Genomic DNA, 25,357 nt, shown 5'->3' with positions numbered 1-25,357 from the left:
GCTGCAGATGCCTGCTCCTTAAGGTGCGTCAAAGTTTGCATGAGCAGACGCATAAGTGGGATGCTCATGCTTAGGATGGCGTCGTCTGCGCTTACCAGCCGTGTGCATTCCTCAAAACACTGAAGGACTTTACAAAGGTCTTTCAGCTTCGACCACTGCACACCTGTCAACTCCATGTCTGCTCTCAAAGTGCCTGGCCGTGTATCCTCCCACAAATGCATTATGGCCTGCCTCTGCTCGCACAGCCGCTCCACCATGTGCAGGGTGGAGTTCCACCTTGTTGCAATGTCGATAATGAGGCGGTGGTTGGGAAGGTGGAGCAATCGCTGCAGCTTCTGCATACGAACGGAGTGTACAGGCGACCGGCGGATGTGCGCGCACAGTCTTCGCACCTTCTGGAGCAGGGCTATTAACTCCGGATAATTTTTGAGGAAGCACTGCACCACCAGGTTCAAGGTGTGAGCCAAGCAAGGTATGTGGCTGAGTTTTGAAAGGGCTATGGCTGCCACAAAATTACGGCCGTTATCACTAACTACATTGCCTGCCTCAAGATGTACACTGCCCAGCCATGACTCAGTTTGTCGCTTCAAGTACTCGGCCAGCACCTCGGCGGTATGTCTGTCACCCAAACACATCATCTGCAACACAGCCTGCTGACGCTTTCCACTAGCTGCTCGATAGGGGGACACATCGTGTGCAACAGTGGCAGCTGCAGATGGAGTGCTCGTACGACTGCGCTCTGTGGACGAGCTTTCGCTTCTGGAGGAGGAGGAGGAGGAGGAGGAGGGTGGAACGCCTACAGCCAACTGTTTCCTATACCGTGGGCTAGGCAGCACTGTCCCACCACCGCTGTCCCCTGTGGACCCTGCATCCACCACATTAACCCAGTGCGCAGTGATGGACACGTAACGGCCCTGGCCATGCCGACTGGACCATGCATCAGTTGTGAGGTGCACCTTTCCGCTCACTGACTGCTTGAGTGCATGGACAATGCGGTTTTTCACATGATGGTGGAGGGCTGGGATGGCTTTGCGAGAGAAGAAGTGGCGACTGGGTAGGTCATAGCGTGGTACTGCATAGGCCATGAGTTCGCGGAAAGCTGTGCTTTCCACCAACCGAAAGGGCATCATCTCAAACGAGATTAGTTTGGCAATGTGGGCGTTCAAACCCAGTGTACGCGGATGAGAGACTGAGTACTTTCTTGACCTACTCATAGTGTCTGGGAGGGTGAGCTGGACTTGAGAGCTGCATATGGTGGAAGTAGCGGTGGACAGGGCGGACTGAGAGAGGGTTGATGATGGTGATGGAGTTGGTGTTCTTTCTGATGGCCTAGAATCAGTCTTTCGTTGATATAACAGTGGGATTCCCTGACTGCTGTGGCCTTGCAACGACACCTCAACATTTGCTGCTGTGCTAACCGGTGGGCTTACAGTGGGGGAAACAATGTAGCGTTGATGACTACCTTCGTTGTGATCAGTTGCACATGTGGCACTTGAGGTTTGGTGTTGTGTCCACGCTTGCAAGTGCATGCTGGTTAAATGTCTAAGCATGCAACTGGTATTCAAATTTTTCAGATTTTTCCCTCGGCTAAAGGTCTTTGCGCACTTCTTACAGATAACCTTGGCCTGATCATGAGGATTTTGTTCAAAAAAGTGCCACACTGCACTCTTCCTACTTTGGCAGACATTTTGCGGCCTAGCACGCTGTGATCTTTTGACCCTCTGGACAAGCAGTCCAGCAACTCTTTTGATGTTTGGAACCTGTCTTTGGAGTGCTATGGGCCTGCCAGATAACAGCTGTTGCGATGTCGATGTCTGCTGTGGATGCTCCTCATCTGAGCTATTGGAAGCAGCACCCTCTTCCCCCAATGGATGCCAATCTGGGTCAACAACTGGGTCATCCATCACCTCCTCTTCTATGTCATGTGCACCTTCCTCTGTGTCACCGTGTATGGTGGTATAGTGTGCGGGAAGGGGCACCTGTGTCTCATCAGGGTCAGAATCTGGCTCTGTACACTGCGAGGACAATGTAGTGCTCTGAGTGAATGTACCAGCAGAATCATCCATCAGCGGCTGTGCATCAGTGCACTCCATGTCAGATTCATCTTGGCCTGGGTAATTCACCATTTCACTTGATAATCCAGGCATGGTATGTGAAAACAGCTCCATGGAGTAATCAGTAGTATGGCCTGCGTCATCCTTCAATCTTGGTTGGGGTGAAGGACACAAGGAAAGGTGTGGTTCATGAACATGAGCCTCCAATGACGACTCAGTGCTTTTACTTTTTACAACTGAAGAAGAGGAGGCGATAGAGCTGGAGGCTGAGTCAGCAATGTAAGACAAAACTTTTTCCTGATGCTCTGGCTTTAAAAGCGGTATGCCAACTCCTAGAAAACTAAGCGTTCGAGGCCTTATGTAGCCAGACGATGACGCAGGCTCAACACCTCCTGCATTCGGTCCTATTTTGCTCTTGCCACTACCATCAGATCCACCACCAACACTATCATTACCAGCTGCCAACCCCCGCCCAATTCCACGGCCTCTTCCACCAGCCTTCCTCATTTTTGGTAGAAATGTAGACAAAATCCAACAAACTATATAGTATGTAAAACAAGGTACAAGGTGTCTATAGGACAGGGGAGATTTTGAATGTCTGCACACACTTTTGGACACTGGACACTTTTGGATTGTGTGAGGCCCAATGAATATCTGAGCGCTATGTGACAGGCTCGATAGCACAGCTGTGACCTAAGTGACTAGAGGATAAGTGAGATTTTGAATCTCTGCACACACTTTTGGACACTGGACACTTTTGGATTGTGTGAGGCCCAATGAATATCTGAGCGCTATGTGACAGGCTCGATGGCACAGCTGTGACCTAAGTGACTAGAGGATAAGTGAGAGTTTGAATCTCTGCACACACTTTTGGACACTGGACACTTTTGGATTGTGTGAGGCCCAATGAATATCTGAGCGCTATGTGACAGGCTCGATGGCACAGCTGTGACCTAAGTGACTAGAGGATAAGTGAGATTTTGAATGTCTGCACACACTTTTGGACACTGGACACTTTTGGATTGTGTGAGGCCCAATGAATATCTGAGCGCTATGTGACAGGCTCGATGGCACAGCTGTGACCTAAGTGACTAGAGGATAAGTGAGATTTTGAATGTCTGCACACACTTTTGGACACTGGACACTTTTGGATTGTGTGAGGCCCAATGAATATCTGAGCGCTATGTGACAGGCTCGATGGCACAGCTGTGACCTAAGTGACTAGAGGATAAGTGAGATTTTGAATGTCTGCACACACTTTTGGACACTGGACACTTTTGGATTGTGTGAGGCCCAATGAATATCTGAGCGCTATGTGACAGGCTCGATGGCACAGCTGTGACCTAAGTGACTAGAGGATAAGTGAGATTTTGAATGTCTGCACACACTTTTGGACACTGGACACTTTTGGATTGTGTGAGGCCCAATGAATATCTGAGCGCTATGTGACAGGCTCGATGGCACAGCTGTGACCAAAGTGACTAGAGGATAAGGAAGATTGGATTGCTTTTAAAAAAGCAGTTTGCGGAGCAGTGGGTAAACAGCAATGCCAGCCTGTCAGGAAGCCTTAAAAGGCAGCCCAACAACCAACACCACTGATACACCACTATATAGCCTCCCCTTGCACTGCACACACAGTGACTGGTGTGTTGTGCAGGCCAAATTGCTATCAGCAGCAGAAGCAGGTTTTTTTTCTTCTCAGCAGGACAAAAAAAAAAATTGGGATTGCTTAAGCAGTTTGAGGCCCAATGAATATCTGAGCGCTATGTGACAGGCTCGATGGCGCAGCTGTGATCAAAGTGACTAGAGGATAAGGGAGATTAGATTGCTTTTAAAAAAGCAGTTTGTGGAGCAGTGGGTAAACAGCAATGCCAGCCTGTCAGGAAGCCTTAGAAGGCAGCCCAACAACCAACACCACTGATACACCACTATATAGCCTCCCCCTTGCACTGCACACACAGTGACTGGTGTGTTGTGCAGGCCAAATCGCTAGCAGCAGAAGCAGTTTTTTTTTCTTCTTCCCTGTCTAACGCTCTCCCTACAGAATCAGCAGCAACCTCTCCCTATACTAAGATCGGCAGAAGTAAGATGGCGGTCGGCGTGCACGCCCTTTTATACCCCCTGTGACGCCCACCAAAGCAAGCCAATCACTTGCATGCCCTTCTGAAAGATGGTGGTGACCCGTGCCTATGTCATCACGTTGCCCACAGTGTCCGTGGATCCTGATTGGCTGAAAAAGAGCGCAAAACAAACTTTTGAAACGCGACTTTGGCGCGTAAGTCACCGACCTCGTGGCCGACCTCATCCTAGGGTCGGGTTTTGTTTCATGAAACCCGACTTTGCCAAAAGTCGGCGACTTTTTAATTTTTTCGACCCGTTTCGCTCAACTCTACCCATCATACATATTTGCCATCCCATAGTCCGTGACCATATACCCATCATGCATATCCTCAATCTCATAGTCCCGTGCCCATATACCCATTATGACATCATCATCACCATGGCAACCATTATGACATAACCGTCACCATTGCAACCTATGATGAATCAGCGTCGCCATGGCAACAATTGTGACATCATAATGAAGGGCAGGGCTTGATGCACACACACTTTTTCCCCAGTATGTAGATGGGGGCAAAATTGTTTGGTGAATTGGAACACATGGGGCTAAAATTTCGCCTCACAACATAGCCTAGGACGCTCTCGGGGTCCAGACGTGTGACTGTGCCAAATTTTGTGGCTGTAGCTGCGACGGTGCAGATTCCAATCCCGGACATACACACACACATACATACACACATACATACATACATACATGCACACACTTGAGCTTTATATAATCTAATATATAAAGCTCAAAGTGTGTATGTATGTGTGTATGTATGTGTGTGTGTATGTCCGGGATAGGCATCCACACCGTCGCAGCTACAGCCACAAAATTTGGCACAGTCACACGTCTCAACCCCGAGAGCGTCATAAGCTATGTTGTGAGGCGAAATTTTAACCCCACGCGTTCCAATTCACCAAACAAATTTGCCCCCATCTACATACTGGGGAAAAAGTGTGTGCGCGTCAAGCCCCGCCCCTCATAATGCCCCTATTTGCATACTGGGGAAACAGTGTGTGCGTATCAAGCCCTGCCCCTCATTATGATGTCACAATGGTTGCCATGGCAACGCTGATGTCATCACAGGTTGCAAGCCGTGCCGCCGCTCATTATGATGACGTAATGGTTGACTATGGGATGGAGGATGTGTGATGGGTATATGGGCACTGGACTATGGGATGGAAGATATGTTTGACGGGTATATGGGCACGGGACTATGCGATGGCGGATATGTATATGGGCACTTGACTATGGGATGGAGGATGTGTGATGGGTATATGGGCATGGAACTATGGGATGGAGGATAATTATAATTTGCTATAACCACAGTTAGTTACTATGCCCGGGCAGCGCCGGGCTCTTCAGCTAGTATATATATATCCTGAATCCTTGTCCACTAGTTCTGTGTTCCTCTTCCCTCCCCACTTCTCCAACACTCCCGCTCATTCCCCCTCCTGTCTCTCTGCACCCGCCTCCCACTGGTCTCAATGGTAATCTCCAGTGAGACGCATTATTCCGTCTCTCAACATGCTGGTATGTAAGCCCCGCCCACACCAGTGAGGCTCCTCCCCCACACTGCCTGGTGCGGTCCTCTGGGTCACAGCACGTCACTTCCAGTCTGACGCGGCCCCTGAACGCTTCCTGACATCTGCACTCAGTGTGAGGACACAGAGCAGGAGCTGCAGCCCCACAGCAGTGTCACTGCCTGTACCTGCACACAGGTAACCAGCTGTCCATTCTCTGTATCCACTGTAATACAGGAAAGATATATCTTCGTACCGTGCATCCGCTGTATGCAGCCGGCATCATTACCTGCCTGTATACTCACATCACTATACACATTGTACTACAGCCGGCCATACATCACATCCATGGATTAATCGGGCAGTTACAGGCATGTTTTCCATGGCAGAGGAGACGCTGAACCTCTTCTATACGTCTGAACATCTTTTGTGATGCAGTGCTTGTCTCCCAGTCCTCTAGATAGCCTTCCTTCTCTCTCTGCCTCGTCCCTCTCCTCTTCTCTCTCTGCTCCCCCATCACTCTTTTCTCTCTCTGCCCCCCCCGTCCCTCTCCTCTCTCTGCCCCCCCCCCGTCCCTCTCCTCTCTCTGCCCCCCCCTGTCCCTCTCCTTCTCTCTGCCCCCCCCCCGTCCCTCTCCTTCTCTCTGCCCCCCCCCCGTCCCTCTCCTTCTCTCTGCCCCCCCTGTCCCTCTCCTTCTCTCTGCCCCCCCGTCCCTCTCCTTCTCTCTGCCCCCCCTGTCCCTCTCCTCTCTGCCCCCCCGTCCCTCTCCTTCTCTCTGCCCCCCCGTCCCTCTCCTTCTCTCTGCCCCCCCGTCCCTCTCCTTCTCTCTGCCCCCCCGTCCCTCTCCTTCTCTCTGCCCCCCCGTCCCTCTCCTTCTCTCTGCCCCCCCCGTCCCTCTCCTTCTCTCTGCCCCCCCTCGTCACGCTCCTCTTTTCTCTCTGCCCCCCTCGTCACGCTCCTCTTTTCTCTCTGCCCCCCCTCGTCACGCTCCTCTTTTCTCTCTGCCCCCCCTCGTCACGCTCCTCTTTTCTCTCTGCCCCCCCCTCGTCACGCTCCTCTTTTCTCTCTGCCCCCCCCTCGTCACGCTCCTCTTTTCTCTCTGCCCCCCCCCCTCGTCACGCTCCTCTTTTCTCTCTGCCCCCCCCTCGTCACGCTCCTCTTTTCTCTCTGCCCCCCCCCCTCGTCACGCTCCTCTTTTCTCTCTGCCCCCCCCTCGTCACGCTCCTCTTTTCTCTCTGCCCCCCCCTCGTCACGCTCCTCTTTTCTCTCTGCCCCCCCCTCGTCACGCTCCTCTTTTCTCTCTGCCCCCCCCTCGTCACGCTCCTCTTTTCTCTCTGCCCCCCCCTCGTCACGCTCCTCTTTTCTCTCTGCCCCCCCCTCGTCACGCTCCTCTTTTCTCTCTGCCCCCCCCCTCGTCACGCTCCTCTTTTCTCTCTGCCCCCCCCCTCGTCACGCTCCTCTTTTCTCTCTGCCCCCCCCCTCGTCACGCTCCTCTTTTCTCTCTGCCCCCCCCCTCGTCACGCTCCTCTTTTCTCTCTGCCCCCCCCCTCGTCACGCTCCTCTTTTCTCTCTGCCCCCCCCCTCGTCACGCTCCTCTTTTCTCTCTGCCCCCCCCCTCGTCACGCTCCTCTTTTCTCTCTGCCCCCCCCCTCGTCACGCTCCTCTTTTCTCTCTGCCCCCCCCCTCGTCACGCTCCTCTTTTCTCTCTGCCCCCCCCCTCGTCACGCTCCTCTTTTCTCTCTGCCCCCCCCCTCGTCACGCTCCTCTTTTCTCTCTGCCCCCCCCCTCGTCACGCTCCTCTTTTCTCTCTGCCCGTCCCTTCCCTCTATCCAGCTTTTAAGATGTATTATTTTGTTTCAGATCCTCCCCCCTCCTATATGGTGTGTATTATTTCTATACATTTTGTACTTAGCCAATAATGCCTGTAAAGCGCTGTGGAATTATTAGCGCTATATAAATGAGTAAAATAAATAATTATCCTATAGGTCGTCCTTGACATGGAACAGATCTCACCATTTACTTTATTGCTCCACTAAACTTCTACCTATCTGCAACCGTGATAGGAGATAGTGACTACTTTATGAAATACAAAATGTGTGCCTACACACGAGCAGGGAATTAGTTGCTGCTTCCCTGCCTGTTGTGTCGTTCTTCCCCGGCAGAGAACCGTCACAGCTAGCTCCTGTCGGGTATTCAGCTGTCCCTGCTGACGTCACATCGACCGAGCGGACGATTCTTTTCCACTCCGTTGAGAAGGAGGAACTTCTGACGTCATTCTGATTGACAGCTGGAATCCCGCTGCCTATTAGAGGTAGCTGGGGACATGGTGGCTCAGTGGTTAGCACTAGAAATGAGCAAACTTGTTTGGAAAGCGTTCACAAATTTCAATTTCGGCATGAACATGGCATATTCGGATTTGTTTGGTTTCCCAAGCATTTTAACTCGGTTGGCAAAATTTGGTTAGTTTGATAAATTATCACATTTCCACTAATGCTTTTATTACTTTGGCTAGGATAGTGGTGCTGTATGATGATTGGGGGGGAGAGTTTGGAGGATGGGCACGCTCCTTTTTCTTTTTCCTCCTTAAGGCTACGTTCACACGTAGCGGAATTCTCGCAGAAATTACAGCGAGAATTCCATTCCGCGGGAAAATCGCATTTTAAATTCCCGTGATTTTCCCGCGGAAAAGCTAGAATTTTGCAAGTGTTATTAGCTTGCAGAATTGCTAGCGTTTTCCAAGCGATCTGTAGCATCGCTTGGAGAACTGATTGACAGGTTGGTCACACTCGTCAAACATAGTGTTTGACGAGTGTGACCAACTTTTTACTATTGAGGCTGCCTATGCGGCGTCAATAGTAAAAGATAGGATATAAAAAATATATATATAGTAAAATATATATATATATATAGTTATTCTTACCTTCCAGCGTCCCACGCAGCCTTTCCGCCTCTCTCCACGCTCCCGGTCCCAGTAATCCTTTGGGAGAATGACCGCGAGAACGGGCGTCATCGCTCGCAAAGGATTACTGGGATCGGGAGCGTGGAGAGAGGCGGGAAGGCTGCGCGGGACGTCAGAAGGTGAGAATAACAATATTTTTTATTTTAAATTCTATTTTTTACAGGGATATGGTACCCAAAGCCCGGAGGACAGTCTCCTCTCCTCCGGATCGTGGGTACCATCCGCAAATGTTGTGCTTACTTTTCCCATGGTGTGCACAGCCACATGCGGAAAGTAAGCAGAACAATGCATTCCTATGGGTGCGGGATTGCCGCAATTCTGCAAAATTTATGAGCATGCTGCGTTTTTTTACTGCAAAGCAATTACGCCACGGTAAAAACTGCAGCATTAGCACAGCATTGCGGAATCCCATAGGAATACATGGGATGCTTATTTTTCGCGGCAAAATCGTGCGGTTAAAACCGCCGCGAAAGCGTGAAAAAACCGCCACGTGTGAACATAGCCTAAAGGGAACCTGTCACCCCCCCCCCCCACCACCACCCCCCAGGGCCTTTTTAAGTAAAAGAGCCACGTTCAGCAGCACTAAGGGTCCGGTTACATTTAGCGATGCACCAGCGAGCCAGACAACGATACGACCCGGTCAGGATCGCTGGTGCATCGCTAAATGGTCTCTAGTGAGCTGCCAAACCGGCAGATCTCACCAGCGACGCAGCAGCGATAAGCGATCCGTCAGCGGTTGCTGTTACCTGTCACACCGCAGCGATGATGACGACTTCACCTGCGTCCATGCGTCACTAATCGGCGCCAGCGGGACACCAATGAGGAAAAATGGCCCAGGACATTCGAGCACGATCAGCGATATCCAGCGGGGGGGCCGGTCGCAGGTACATGTCACACAAAGCGAGATCGCTAGCGATATCGCTGTTGCGTCACAAAATCGGTGACGCTTTAGCGATATCGCTAGTGATCTCGCTATGTGTGAAAGGCCCTTAAGGCTGCACTCTATGAAGGTGGCTCTAATTTTTATTTCAGCGTTTCTAGGGATAATAAACAAGTGCTGACTTATTACAGTGGAGGAGAAGAGTGGAGGGAGATGGGGACAAGCGCAGAGATCCTCACTGTGCAGGCGCCAGATTCCCAGCCTGCGCAGGGATCGTAACACACTGCGGGGCGGGATCTGGGGCCTCCGCTCCATGCAGGCGTGATGCCATAGCTTCATGACAGGATGTAAGATCATGGGCAGCGCACACGGCGCATGCGTCGAATAATGTTTGTAGAGCGCAGCTGCTGGTCACGTAACGAGGAACACAGGAGGCTGCGCACAGAGGCAAGAGGGCCATGATGGACGGCTGCCAGGCGGTTGACACAGGGGGAGAAAACATACCTCCATGATGCAATAGAGGTATGGCGGGCAATTTATAAAAGTTTTTATTTCAGCGTTCCTAGGGATAATAAACTGAAGAGCCACCTTCACAGAATGCAGCCTTAGTGCTGCTGAGGATGGCTCTTTTACTTAAAAACACCCTGGGGGGGGGTGACAGGTTCCCTTTAACTTTGTGTTGATTCAGGCAGTCAATCAGGGCGCAGAAACCATCCACAACATTCAAGGCACAAGGTCTTTTATGATTGGCTGCCGAAGTCGCATGTTCCTGGCCATATAAGGCTGTGTGCACAGGCTGCAGATTCTGCTGCGGAATTTTCCACGCGGATTTTGTAAAATCCGCAGGTAAAACCGCGTTTTCCCCTTGCGGTTTGACTGCTCTACACTGGAGAAGATGTGAAACCGCTGTGGATTCCGCACAAAGAAGTGACATGCTGCAGTTTTGAAAACGCAGCAAATCCGAACGGAAAAATCCGTACCGTGTGCACTGCGGTTTTTATTTTTCATAGGTTAATGGTACTGTACACCGCAGCAAAAACTGCTGCGGATCCGCAGGGCCAAATCCGCTGTGGATCCGTAGCAGAATCCGCAGCGTGTGCACACAGCCTTAAAAGCAGACACTGGCGCCAGTTACTCAGTGTCACAGTGCAGAGAAGCCGCTCCTGATAGTGCTGCAAGTGGACTTGTCAATTAACCAGATAGGATTCTGTCCTGTGTGAAATCGATCGCCCAGCATGTAACTAGGTTGTGACCGTCTCCAGAGGCCTCATTAGCTACTCCAAATAGTTTGTGATAAAACTGTTTTCAGTGAGTAATCAGAGGGCCAGATTTCCACTTAAAAATTGTTAGGTGTAACATTGTGGTTCAGGCACACTCGCTAAGAAAATAAATAGTGATTGTTCATTTAGTGATAGGTGAGTGACAGCTGTGGGTCTAAGGTTGTGAAACAGCAGGTTACAAGAGGGGACGGCTGCATAGAGCATGAGTGGGGGGAAAAAGCGAGGTCTTGGTGGAAGGGGGAATAGGCTTGGTGTTCGACGTGTATGTGGTTTAGGTGCTAATTAAAGCTTAATTGGACAACCACTGTCTCATCCTATCCAAAGACCACTGACAACACCTGTTACTGGACACACAATACACTCCCCTTCTTTTGCAGCTGCACAGCCGTATGCCTTATAGACGAGTGCCAGAAAGAGCATGTGATCTAGTGGATGGCATGCACTGTCAAGTGGCCTCTTCCTCCACCTTAAAATCACACACAGTACAATCCTCAGAGGTGGCACCCCAATCACCCTTGTTTCCACCCGCATCACAAACTTCCAAACGCCCAACTGACTGTAGGGAACCACAGATGGGCCATTCTGCCAAGCTGTTCACACATTCTATTCCATGACCATCTAAGGTCTGCTCTGAAGAAAGGCCAGAATCCATAGGAAGAAAGCATCTACACCGATGCCTCTAAACTTTTCATGTTGGATCTGGGGCTGGACGAAGCAGGGTCCATGTAGAATCCAAACCCTCGTAATTAGATATTAACCACTTAGGGTGGAGGTGATCCTGATGAGACTCAGATGTCAGAGGGGCACGTGGACTGTACTGTAGTGACAGGGCAAGAAGAGCAGGGTGACTCTCAAGGTGAGGAGCGTGAGAACAGAGAAGATGACGATGATGTTGTAGATCCCATTTGGTGTGAACCCAGAGGTACGCAGCCGAGTAGCTCAGCAGAGGAGGTCACGTTGCAGCTTCTCACACAGACATGAAGTGATGCAACCACAACAAGGACTTCATTCTCAGCCCCAACTCCGGCTGTGGCCAGCACCGATTGCGAGTGTGCAGTTCGCAGGGGCAGCAAGGGTTGCCCTGCCTGGGCCTTTTTTGAGACCTCAAAGGATGACCCAACTCTAGTTATCTGCCAAATTTGCAAAAAAAAGAAAGTCAGCAGAGGCAAAAAATGCAATAAATTGACTACTACATGCATGAACCAGCACATGTGCCAGCGACAAGAGCGGGCAAGAGATTGTATATAGGGAGTTAAGGAAAGCTTGGTGTCAAACATAACACCTAGACAGCACGCTTGCTGTCTAGGGTGTTATTGTGGTATCACACACAGAGGGAGATATCTGATTTAGCTCCAGAGGTCAGTAGACTGCTGCAGCAGAAGTTCAGTTGCGGAAAGGTTGAGGTTCAGATAGAGAAATATCAAAAGACTGACCGTCACTTCCAAACAGAAATCAGGTGTTAATAGGCGCTTACTAAGAGTAGCCATCTCCATATACCACTAAACAAAGCAGCACTCTTTAGCGCTATAGCATGCAAACATGAAATATGAAACTTGAATTTCGTTACTGCACTAGAAAATATGAAAAATTGAGAATACTTTGGGCACAAATTAGCCAATTCATATGTACCCGGCAGCCGCAATAAGGCAGTTCTCGTTCCTGGGACCTGTCTAATGTGTATTCCTTCTTGGACTAAAGCAGTGGTTCCCAAACTTCAGTCCTCGCAGACCCCAACAGGTCATATTTTCAGGATTTCCTTAGTATTTCACAGGTGATGGAAGTACTGTATCATCAAGGCATCAGGAATTCTCTCATGTGTAACACTATGGAAATCCTGAAAACATGACCTGTTGGGGTCTGCGAGGAATGGAGTTTGGGAACCACTGTACTAAAGTTTACATCTCTATGGGAAGGTAGGATCCTGCTGTTATTAAAAACGCCTGAGTGGTGGAGTGCTCAGTCAGAGCGCCAATGTATACAAATGTCAAAAGACTGACCATCACTTCCAAATAGAAAGAAGGTATGAACAGGTGCTTATTAAGAGTAGCCTTCTCCATGTACAACTAAACAAATAAAGCAGCACTTTGCCCCTTAAACAGGTCACATTAGACTACATAGTACTCAGAGAGCCAGTGGATTCACTTTAGGCAGGTACCTGCAATGAGAATCGCCTTATCGTGGCTGCAGGGTACACATGAATTGGCCAATTTGTGCTCTAAGTATTCTTAATTTTTCATATTTTCTAGTGCAGTAATGCCATTAAAGTTTCATGTTAGCACTCTGTAGCACTATAGCAGCTGTCATAGGTGTTCCAGAGGCTGCAGACAGTAGCACTGCATCTAGCTGCAGAAGGTCTCAGTGGTTGGCTTTGCAGACTACTTCCTATTCCTTCTGACTTTAGGACCCAGTGGCAACCTCCCCAGCTCTAGTTGACACACCTGGACCAAGCTGTTTATAGCTCCCTGCTTGCTCCTGGGAGTTGCTGTTGATATTTCCATTTCCCTTTTGAGGCTTGGAGCTAAGGCAGTTGGCTATCTTCCTCTTTGGTGTTTGGAGTACGTCTGGGTTTCTGTCTGAGTCTACTCCAGCTAAGTGTTCCCCTTGTTTGTGTTTCCCATCTGTCTTTATTTGTAGTGAGGATTGACTAGTGTTACTCATCCTGTTTTTCCCTATACAGGGCCTATCGCCAGGATCACGCAAGGGTTAGGTATCCTGTTTGGCGATAGGTGTGGAACCTATATAGGGATGCTTAGGGCAGACAGGGTGATGATAGATCTGCCTTGGGATCTCCACTCCCCCTTCCCTAGTGAGTTCCTTTCCCCTTCGTGTTGCACATAGCCTTTCCTACATTGTGCATGACAGCAGCTTTTTTTGTTGAGTGACTGCAGACACACAGTCACTGATATTTTATACTACAATGGAGGTAAGGTCAAGAGATGAAGTGTATAGTTGTATATCATCAACATAAAGATGGTACAGAAAGCCAAATCTGTTGATATTCTGTTCAGTTGGGGCTGTGTAGAGAGAAGAGAAGGGGGTCAACGACTGAACCCTGAGAGACCCCAATAGTGAGGAAGAGAAGTGGAGCCAGCAAATGATACACTGAAGGAGCGGTCAGAAAGATGGGAAGAGAATCAGAAGAGAGCAGTGTCCTTAATGCCTATTGATTGGAGTAGGAGGTGGTGGTCAGCAGTGTCTAAAGCTGCAGAGAGGCTGAGAAGAATGAGCAGAGAGTGGTCAACCATTATGGTTTGCTGTCAAAAGGTCATTGGTCACTTTGAGTGCGGTTTCTGTAGTGTGTAGTATACGAAAGTCAGACGATGGATCTAGGAGAGAGTGAGTGGAGAGGTAACGGGTAAGGCAGGAGTAGACCAGGTGCTTCAATAGTTTAGAGAGGAAGGGGAGATTGTAAACTGTTCTGTCGTTATCTGTTCAGGATGGGTCAAGAAAAGGAGTTTTTTATTTTTGTTTTTTGTTAGTGTTTGAAGGAGGGGGGGGGGGAAATATCAGAGGAGAGGGAGAAATTTAAGTTGTTAGATGAGGAGTGACAACTGGAGAAGGAGACTGGAGGAGAAGTGAGGGAATGGGGTCAGTATTGCATGTGGTAGGACGAGAAGCAGAGAGGAGCCGGGAGGAGACTTCTTCTGTGATGGGGTGAAATGTGGAGAGTGAGCCAGAGGAGATGGGAGTGATAGGAGCCTCGGCACTTAGTGGCTGGGAATGGATTTCTTGAAGGATATTCTCTATTTTCTCTGTGAAGTGTGAGGCCAGATCATCAGCACAAAGGTCTGTGATGGGGCCTGTACTTTCGGACTGCGTAGGGAGTGAAATGTGTCAGTTGTTTTTGTGGATAATGAGATCAGAGTAGTGTAGTACAGTGCATTGCGAAAATATTCGGCTCCCTGGAACTTTTCTACCTTTTTCCACATATCATGCTTCAAACATAAAGATACCAAATGTAAATTTTTGGTGAAGAATCAACAACAAGTGGGACACAACTGTGAAGTTGAACGAAATTTATGGGTTATTTTAAATTTTTGTGGAAATTCAAAAACTGAAAAGTGGGGCGTGCAATATTATATGGCCCCTTTACTTTCAGTGCAGCAAACTCACTCCAGAAGTTCATTGTGGATCTCTGAATGATCCAATGTTGTCCTAAATGACTAATGATGATAATTATAATCCACCTGTGTAGGGCCATATTTAGAGTTTGTGCTGCCCTAGGCACTTTTAGTGCTGCCTCCCCCATTGGTGAGTATGACTAATGCAGACACTTAGGCTGTGTGCACACGCTGCGGATTTTTCCGCACGGATTTGGGAAAATTCGCAGGTCAAAAGACCTGTGGATTAGCCTGCGATTTAGCCCTGCGGTTTGACACCTGGACAATGGAGCAGGTGAAAAACCGCTGCGGATTCCGCACAAAAAGTGACATGCTGCGCATTTGAAACCGCAGCAAATCCACGTGGAAAAATCCGAAGCATGTGAACTGCGGATTTGAAATCCATTGGATAACATTGTACAATGCCTGCGGAACTGCTGCGGATCCACAAGGCCAAAAACGCTGTGGATCTGCAGCCTGTGCACACAGCCTTAGGCTACTTTCACATCAGCGATTTTTGCCATTTTCCCCTTTGCGCCCCTTCTCCCCAGTGCAGGTTCCACTCATTCCCCCCCGCCGCTCACCTGAGTAGTGGCTTGGTCCGTTTCCTGCTGCATGTCTCTCGTCTAGCCAGGCGCCACCGGCACCGGTATCTTTAGTTCTTCCTGTTTGTGTCAGCGCGCGGTCACGTGGTACCGCTCATTAATATGGGCGCCACGCCTATGAGAATAGAGTGGCGTCCATATTCATGATCTTAATGAGCGGTACCATGTGACCGCACACTCACACAGGAATAACAGATATCGGCGCAGCGCAGGACTATTGCACCTGCAGCGCAGGCACCGCTGGAGGAGGTATGATGGGGGGAACAAGGGGGAGGGCCGACCCCGGACTAAAAAAAAAAAAGAAAACCTTGCTTGGGTGCCGCCCCCCCGCAGAGACCCGCCCTAGGCACGTGCCCACGGGTGCCTAATGGCAAATACGGCCCTGCACCTGTGTGTAATCAAGTCTCCATATAAATGCACCTGCTCTGTGATAGTCTCAGGGTTCTGTTTGAAGCACAGAGAGCATCATGAAGACCAAGGAACACAACAGGCAGGTCCGTGATACTGTTGTGGAGAAGTTTAAAGCCGGATTTGGATGCAAAATGATTTCCAAAACTTTAAACATCCCAAGGAGCACTGTGCAAGCGATCATATTGAAATGTAAGGAGTATCATACCATTGCAAATCTACCAAGACCAGGCCGTCCCTCTAAATTTTCATCTCAAACAAGGAGAAGACTCATCAGAGATGCAGCCAAGAGGCCCATGATCACTCTGGATGAACTGGAGATCTACAGCTGAGGTGGGACAGTCTGTCCATAGGTCAACAATCAGTCATACACTGCACAAATCTGGCCTTTATGGAAGAGTGGCAAGAAGAAAGCCAGTTCTCAAAGATATCCATAAAAAGTGTTGTTTAAAGTTTGCAACAAGCCACCTGGGAGACACACCAAACATGTGGAAGAAGGTGCTCTGGTCAGATGAAACCAAAATCGAACTTTTTGGCAACAATGCCAAACGATATGTTTTTCGTAAAGGCAACACATCTCATCACCCTGAACACACCATCCCCACTGTCAAACATGGTGGTAGCAGCATCATGGTTTGGGCCAGCTTTTCTTCAGCAGGGACAGGGAAGATGGATGGAGCCAAATACAGGACCATTCTTGAAGAAAACCTGTTGGAGTCTGCAAAAGACCTGAGACAGTGGGAAGAAGATTTGTCTTCCAACAAGACAATGATCCAAAACATAAAGCAAAATCTACAATAGAATGGTTCACAAATGTATCCAGGTGTTAGAATAGCCAAGTCAAAGTCCAGACTTGAATCCAATCGAGAATCTGTGGAAAGAGCTGAAAACTGCTGTTCACAAATGATATCCATCAAACCTTACTCGAGCTGTTTCTGTCACGGGGCAGTAGTGGGAAAACGGGGGACGAGGAACCTGGGCCCCTGAACTGCCCCTCAGGCTCAGGGGGAGCCCTGACTTTCCTTAACTTGGGGGTACACTTGATGGTAGTGAGGCCCAAGTCCCCAACTTGTCCCTATCTCCTGTTTAGCCCTGAGCTAAACCCCCAACCCCCTCCCCAGGAAGTGAGACAGGAAAAAAAGTGAACTGCACGAAAAACCAAAGGAAAGATAAAACAGACACCTCGGGGTTGAATCAACTAAAAAACAAAACTTAGCTTTATCGGCTGCAATGCACCATACAGCAGAGTAAGGCTCCTGAACTCAGCTTTCAGCAGAACCACCACTGAACCAGGTAGCGCCAGTCTTCACCACGGTTGGTATCAAAAGGAAGTGTATTACCAACAGTTAGCTGGTGTACCAGGTGACCTTATATAGGAAGGAGGGAGTGGTCACCACCTACTAACTAAACTTGTAGTAACACCAGCGGCCACCGGGGCAAAAACTAATGTTAACCCCCGATGGCCTGAAAGGAAAAAAGTTTATATATGAGAAGCCCACACTGACACAGTTCCAGAAATGTATCATGACAGTTTGCCAAGGAAGAATGGGCAAGAATTTCAGTCTCTCGATGTACAAAACTGAGACATACCCCAAGCAACTTGCAGCTGTAATCACAGCAAAAGGTGGCGCAACAAAGTATTAAGTTAAAGGGGCCGAATAATATTGCACACCCCACTTTTCAGTTTTTGAATTTCCACAAAAATTTAAAATAACCAATACATTTCGTTCAACTTCACAATTGTGTCCCACTTGTTGTTGATTCTTCACCAAAAATTTTCATTTGGTATCTTTATGTTTGAAGCATGATATGTGGGAAAAGGTTGAAAAGTTCCAGGGAGTCGAATACTTTGTAGGTTCTTCTTACTCCATAGGCTTTCAGCACTCTTAAAGCATTGCTAGAGAAGTCAAATTTGCGATGTGAATTATGGCTATTTTACTTTGTGTTTGGGGATTCTGAGGATCCGGGGCACTACTTGGTTTAGAGTGCTTTTGAGAATGTCATGGTAGCAAATTACAGCCAGATCACGACAGGAAAAAGGGGACATTAGGGACAGTGATGAGTAGGGAGTCTGAACGTGTATGAGGATTACCGTATTTTTCAGACCATAAGACGCATTTTTTCCCAAAAAATTCTTTGGGGAAAATGGGGATGCGTCCTATGGTCGCAATATACTTACAAATCCTGTGGCGGTGGTCCCGTTGCAGCCTCTCTACCCAGGCTGGTGTGGTGGTGGCGGCGCTCTGTAGTGTGGCGGCAGCGGGGCTCTATGCTGTGTGGGGGGCTCCGCTAGTATTTCATCAAAGCCCGGAAGCCCCCACAGCTCCGTTGGTGCGATGTGGCGGTGGCCTCGGAAAGATGACCGCCGGGGGCGGTGCATTCTCAGATTCAGATCTCGGCAATGAGATCTCGTCCTGAAATCTCTTTGCCGAGATCTGAATCTGAGCATGCGCCGCCCACGGCGGTTATCTTTACAGAGGCCTACGTGTCGCAGCAATGGAGCTACGGGGGCTTCCGGGCTTTGATGAAATGCTGGCGTAGCCCCCATGCAGCAAAGAGCCGCTGCAACCCCAGGACACAGAGCCCAAGCCACTGCACAGAGCACCGCCACAGCACTGCCACTGCACCAGCCTGGGATGGGATTTCCCGGAGGCCACCGCACCTGCCTGGAACACCGAACAACCCCTGTGACCACTCCTCCACCTGTGCCGATCCCTTCCCTGGTAAGCTGAAGTCGGACTGTAAGACGGACCCCAATTTGACACTTTTTTTTCCCCTATTTTCCTTCTGAAAATTTGGGGTGCGTTATATGGTCCGTTGCTTCTTATAGTCCGAAAAATATGGTTAAATCTTGTAGATTTCTGAATTTGTGATAGGTAGGAATGTGCTGGGGTGGGTGAGGATTTGTGAACGTGAAGGAGAGAATGTTGAGGTCAGAGAGCAAAATAGGCAAGTTATCTAGGTAGGAGATTGAACAGAGCCAGACAAAGACCAGATCAAGAGTGTTAACTGTCTTTGTGTGTCTCAGAGGTTGAGAGCTGTGAGAGGCCAAGAGAAGTGGTTAGAGATAGAAGCTGTGATGCAGAAGAGTAGGGGGGGGCTGTTAATGGGGATGTTGAAGGGTTGGTGAGTCAGAATAAATGAAGTGCGGCAGCCAGGCAGAAAAGTGGTCAAGGAAGTGGGTGGGTGAGCCTTGAGGATGGTATATGATGGCTACTCTGAGGGAGAGAAGATGGAAGAGCCTGACTGTGTGGACCTCAAAAGAATGAATGAGAGTGATGGGGGATGATCTGAAAAATGCATTGCGGGGACAGGAGTATGCCAACTTTACCACCAAGTCTGTTTTCAGCTCTTAGGGAATGGGAAAAATGGAATCCACCATGAGAAACAGCAGCATGGGAGACAGTGTCAGAATCCTGAATCCAAGTTTCAGTGATTGCCAACAAATTAAGAGAGTTGTTCAGAAAGCAGTTGTGCAGGAAAGGAAGCTTATTGCACACAAACTGTGGATTCCAGAGTGCACAATTAAAAGGAGATGGAAGTACAACTAATGTTAATAAGGTTAGCAAGGTTTCGGTGTGAGATGAGGGAGGACCAGGGTTGAAATGGAGATCCCCTGAAATAAGTAGCAGTATAAAGAGAGCAAGTCGTTCTTGAATTTGTGACACTGTTTACTATGTGATATCTTAGGGCAAGATTGTTTACATTGCTCGCTTAACCACCAGGTTCTCATTGAAACTTCAATTCCAAGCTATAAATGCTGGGCCAGACCCTAATACCTCATGCATGGCCCATGGCTGGCTGACTGCTGTGCCATTTGCAAATTTCTACTGTGGGTCAATTGATGCTACTTTTCATGGTGTCTGCCTGATTTTAGCTGTTTGTGAAGCTTTTTATCACCCCTTAAGGTTGTTGTGTATATGTTTGGTTTGGCCTTCCATTGAATCTAATGGGATTCGGGTACTTCAATTGAACCATTTGAACGTCTAAACGTTCGGTGAATCGAACTTAACCGAACCTTGAAAGGTTCTCTCATCTTAACACTGCAGTGTGGCACCGCTTGGGTTCTAGGTTCAAATCCCACCAAGGACAGCATCTGCAAGGAGTTTTTTTCCCATGTTTGCATCCCACATTGTCAAGACATACTGATAGGGAATTTAGATTGTGAGCCCCATTGGAGACAGCGATAATAATGTATGTAAAGCACTGCAGAATACGATAGCTGAATCCCCTGCAGGAGCAGGATGTGTCAGGGAAGAACGACGCTAGGCACAGTGGGAAGATAGGAAGCAACTACCTGCCTGTTGGTGCTTATGCATGTTTATTTTTCATATAGTCCCAGATTTACCCTTTAGGCTATGTGCACACAGTGCGGATCCTCCCGCGGATTTTTCCGCGCGGATTTTACTAAATCCGCAGGTCACATGACCTGCATTTTTCCTGCGGATTTCTTCCTGTTTTTTCGTGGTTTTACTGTTGTTTTTGTGCGGTTTTCCACTGTGGTTTTCCACCTGCGGATTTGTAGAATGGAGCAGGTGGGAAACTACAGCAAAACCGCACAAAAGAAGTGACATGCACTTCTTTTAAATCCGCAGCAATTCCGCACAGCTTTTTTTTCAGCTGCGGATCCGCAGCAAATCTGCCTCGTGTGCACATAGCCTTAAGTTTCCACTGGACCTCTTGCTCACTGTTCCTTCCCCTCCCCAGAATGTATTTACTTTTGCACACCCTTTTTGTATAATATTTGTATATTATTTTTTGGTATATAATTTTGTATATCATTTGATACACTGTATAATATTTATCTATTCTGTAATTTCTCACGTTTCAGATGTACTTGACAAAGGCCACCCTCTGTCAAAACGTTGGACTATATCTGTTTTGACTCCTTGCCGGATCAAAATAAGTTACACTGCAGCAAAACCTAAAGTCTTACTTTCCTGTTTGTGGTGCTGAGGTTTCTACTTCAATTAGTCTGGACAAAGAGTCTCTTCCTCGAGAACACTATTTAACCAGTCCTGCTGGTCTTTCTCCTTCATCTAATGAGCACACCAAAGTCAACTCATAGGAGCTCCCCGGCGTGGCATTTCTTCAGGAAATGTGATGATGACGAGACACGGGTGGTTTGCACGCTATGCCATCGGAGTCTGAAGCGAGGCATAAATGCTTTGAACCTGAGCACCACCTGCATGACGAGACATCTGAGTGCAAAGCATGAGCTGCAGTGGAGTGCACAAATGAAAAACCATGAACCATCTGAGGCTCCACCTGCTCCTTCTTCTGTTGCGGTCTCAGCCTCTTCCTCCCGTTCAAGATCAATAGGGCCACCTGGCTCACCACAAAGAGAGGATGTGATAGCACCAGCAATGTCGCCGAACATCTCCACATCATCCCATAGAAATGTTCAGCTGTCAATTCCTCAAAAATTGGAGAGAAAGAGAAAGTACCCCCCAACCCACCCACGAGCCCTGATCTTGAATGACAGCATTTCAAAATTCTTGGCCTTTGAAATGCTGCCATTTCGGCTGGTGGAGACAGAAAGTTTTAAAAAACTGATGGCAGTAGCTGTCCCACATTACGTGGTTCCCAGCCGCCACTACTTTTCCAGGCGAGCCATCCCTACCCTGCATACAAATGTTACGGACAAAATCAGGTGTGCACTGCGCAACGCCATCAGTGGCAAGGTCCACATAACCACCGATACATGGACCAGTAAGCATGGGCAAGAACGTTATATATCTCTTACAGCCCACTGGGTAAATGTAGTAGCGACTGGGCCTGAGGCGGAAGGTATTCCAGTGCATGTCCTACCACCACCAACAAGGATTTCTGGACAATTCTCTGTTCATGTTGCCTCCTCTTCCTACTCCAATTCCTCCACCATCTCCTCATCTGGCCAGCATAACTTCTGCACAGCTAAGGGGAAACGACAGCAGGCTGTTCTGAAACTTATCTGTTTGGGGGAAAAATCCCACACCGCGCAGGAGCTGTGGACGGGAATCAAACAACAGACAGATGAGTGGTTGGTGCCGCTGAACCTCAAGCCAGGCCTGGTGGTGTGCGATAATGGGCAAAGTCTCGTAGCTGCTCTGGGCCTAGGTGGTTTGATGCACATCCCTTGCATAGCACATGTGCTGAACTTGGTGGTGCAGAGCTTCCTTAAAAATTACCCTGAGATGTCAGAACTGCTTCAGAAAGTGAGGGCCGTCTGTGCACGGTTTCGGCGTTCTCAACCTGCTGCTGCTCGCCTGTCTGAGCTGCAGCGCCTCTTCTGCCTTCCCGCTCACCATCTCATATGCGACGTACCCACAAGGTGGAACTCCACCTTGCATATGTTGGAGAGGCTGTGCGAACAGCAGCAAGCAATAGTGGAGTTTCAACTGCAGCAAGCACAAGTGAGTCGCTCTGTGGAACAACACCACTTCACGACCAATGAGTGGGCCTCCATGCGGAATGTGTGTGCAGTGTTGCGTTGCTTCGAGTACTCCACTGACATGGCCAGTGCTGATGATGCCATCATCAGTGTTACTATCCCACTTCTATGCCTGCTTCAAAAAACTCTTCAGGCGATGATGTCGGAGGTGGGACAAAAGGAAGAGGTGGAGGAACAGGAATCGTTTACACGATTATCTGGCCAGTCCACACATGGCTTGGAGGGTGGGTTTCTACACCAACAGCTGAGTACACAAGTGTCCAGCCAGGAGACAGTTTTGGAGGATGAGGAGGAGGAAGAAGAGGAGGAAGAGGAACAGTCTTCACAACAGGGTGGCACTCAAAGCAGCTCACGGACATCACTGGAGCGTGGCTGGGGGGATACAGAAGACCCAGATGATACACCGCCCACCAAGGACAGCTTGTCGTTGCCTCTGGGCAGCCTGGCACACATGAGCCAATACATGCTGCTGTGCCTGCGCAATGACCGTCGAGTTGCGCGGATTATTACCAGTGATGATTACTGGGTGGCCACCCTGCTGGATCCACGTTACAAGGACAATGTACCATCCTTACTTCCGTCACCAGAGTGGGATTGTAAAATGCAGGAATACAAGAGTATGCTGGTAGATGCACTACTGATGGCTTTCCCACCTGACAGTGGGGGCTCAGTGGAAGAACAAGGCAGAGGAGAAAGAGGAAATAGACAGTGTAGCTGGGGAACCAGCCCCACCTCGGGAGGGAGGATTAGCATAGCAGAAATGTGGAAAACCTTCCTCAGCATGCCACATCTGCTGCCACCATCTGATATGGTCCGTATCAGCAGGAAGCAGCGTTTCAACAACATGGTGGAAGACTACATGTCCACACATCTCCACGTACTGAGTGATGGGTCTGCCCCATTTAACTTCTGGGTCTCCAAATTGGACACATGGCCTGAACTTGCCCTTTACGCTTTGGAGGTGCTGGCCTGCCCTGCGGGAAGTGTACTGTCGGAACATGTGTTTAGGATGGCAGGGGGTGTGAGAACAGACAAGCGCATCCGCCTGTCCACAGCCAACGTGGGTAAGCTCACATTCATTAAAATGAACCAGGAGTGGGTCCCACAAGACTTATCCATACCTTTGGCTGACTAGAGAAATACACCAGCCGCACCCAGCCATTGTTATTCTTCAGTGCAGTTTATTTCTATTTGCCATTTCCAATGGTTTAGGACCTCCCCAAATTTAAAATAATAAAAATAATAAACACGTTTGGCTACCTTCTCCACCTATACTGCCATGTCTACCGCCTCCTCCTGGTTCAAGATTATTTATTTTTTTTAAATCATTTCTCTGTCCACATTTGTTTTCATGGCAATTGTCCTGCTCTTAAAGGGAACCTGTCAGCAGGATTGTGCACAGAAACCTACAGACAGTATCAGGTCGGCGCCATTATACTGATTAAAATAACTGGTGATGAAATCCTTCTTAATGTGGTGCTCTGATTTGGTATTCATAATGCAGACTGCTGACTATGTACAGATATTCATTATGCAAACTACGGGGCAGGTCCGTGAGGGATCAGTGACATTTCAACAGTTTGCATTATGAATAGCTAATCAGAGCACCACACGAAGACCCCCAACTCCAGGACGCCCCGGAGCGCACACATATCATTAACACAAAACTGAAAAAGATTAAACAACCACAAGGCGGATTTCATCAGCCAAGGTATTTTAATCAGTATAACGCCGCCGACCTGACACTGCCTGTAGGTTACTGTGCACAATCCTGCTAACAGGTTCCCTTTAACCCCATTTTGCTTTCTTTTGCAACCCCCCTACCCCTTGCTACCCCCATTTTACATCACAAAAAGATAGTGCCCCCATTGACTTTTGTGGAGCTCGGGTTCAAGTTCAGGTAGAGTTCTGGTACCCAAACTGTACTTTGCGCTTCAGTTTGCTTGAACCAAAAAATACAGAGGTCCACACAGCCATAGACAGTACCTCTATTTAATCTGGGACAACTGTCAGAAGCTCTGCTGTCTTCCTGGGTCAGTATTCCTATAGAATGATTTCTGAAATCTATGATATGATGAATTGTTCCATTTGTGAAGGTAAAAGGAGGCTCAACACACACGGGTTCCTGTATTAAAGTGGATGATGGGTGGATGGATATTTTACAGTTTTGACTACAAAATGTGTCGGACCACAATGAAATTAATTTGGGGGGGTTGCTAGTTTTTTTTTTTTACTTTGTAGAGTCCCTTTATTCTTTGTGTTTATATACAGTTTTGCTCAAAAGTTTACATACCCCGGCAGACTTTTTGCTTTCTTGGCCTTTTTTCAGAGGATATGAATGACACCAAAACTTTTTTCCACTCAGGCTGGGTTCACACGTAGCGGAACCCTCGCGGAAATTACCGCGAGAATTCCGGAATTCCATTCCGCGGGAAAATCGCATTTTAAATTCCCATGATTTTCCCGCGGAAAAACTAGCATTTTGCAAGCGTAATTAGCTTGCAGAATTGCTAGCGTTTTCCAAGCGATCTGGAGCATCGCTTGGAGAACTGATTGACAGGTTGGTCACACTCGTCAAACATAGTGTTTGACGAGTGTGACCAACTTTTTTCTATTGAGGCCGCCTATGCGGCATCAATAGAGAAAGAATGTAAATAATAAAAAAAAAAAATTGTTATTCTCACCTTCCGACGTCCCGCGCTGCGTTCCCGCCTCTCTCCATGCTTCTGGTCCCAGTAATCCTTTGCGACAATTACCGCGATGACGTCTGTTCTCGTGGGATCGCGACGTCTAGCGGTCATTCGCAATGACGTGCGAATGACCGTGAGACTTCGCATTCCCGCGAGAACGGACGTATCGCTGCAAAGGCTTACTGGGACCGGGAGCGAGGAGAGAGGCGGGAAGGCTGCGCGGGACGTCGGAAGGAGAGAATAACAATATTTTTTATTTTAAAGTCTATTTTTTACAGGGATATGGTACCCAAAACAATCTCCTCTCCTCCGGACTGT

General features: G+C 48.6%; 1 protein-coding gene across 1 annotated transcript; it reads left to right on the top strand.

The window, feature by feature from the left end:
* Window positions 1-5,747: 5,747 nt before the first annotated feature.
* Window positions 5,748-23,621, top strand: LOC141070509 (zinc finger BED domain-containing protein 4-like). The gene is made up of 2 exons (XM_073559508.1): window positions 5,748-5,882; window positions 20,748-23,621. Exon 2 carries the CDS (start codon window positions 20,959-20,961, stop codon window positions 23,482-23,484), a length of 2,526 nt encoding a protein of 841 aa, XP_073415609.1. The 5' UTR covers window positions 5,748-5,882; window positions 20,748-20,958; the 3' UTR covers window positions 23,485-23,621.
* The last annotated feature ends 1,736 nt before the right edge of the window (window positions 23,622-25,357 follow it).

Source organism: Dendrobates tinctorius, unplaced genomic scaffold (assembly GCF_039654945.1).
Source record: "Dendrobates tinctorius isolate UK_male_01 unplaced genomic scaffold, ASM3965494v1 ptg000272l, whole genome shotgun sequence".
Taxonomy (NCBI): Eukaryota; Metazoa; Chordata; class Amphibia; order Anura; family Dendrobatidae; genus Dendrobates; species Dendrobates tinctorius.
The sequence above is the reverse complement of the archived record's forward strand: the minus strand, read 5'-3'. Positions and strand labels throughout refer to the sequence as shown.

Bases quoted from the DNA above. Each gene is read 5' to 3' on its own strand.
- LOC141070509 (XM_073559508.1), top strand. From the start codon at position 20,959: ATGAGCACACCAAAGTCAACTCATAGGAGCTCCCCGGCGTGGCATTTC.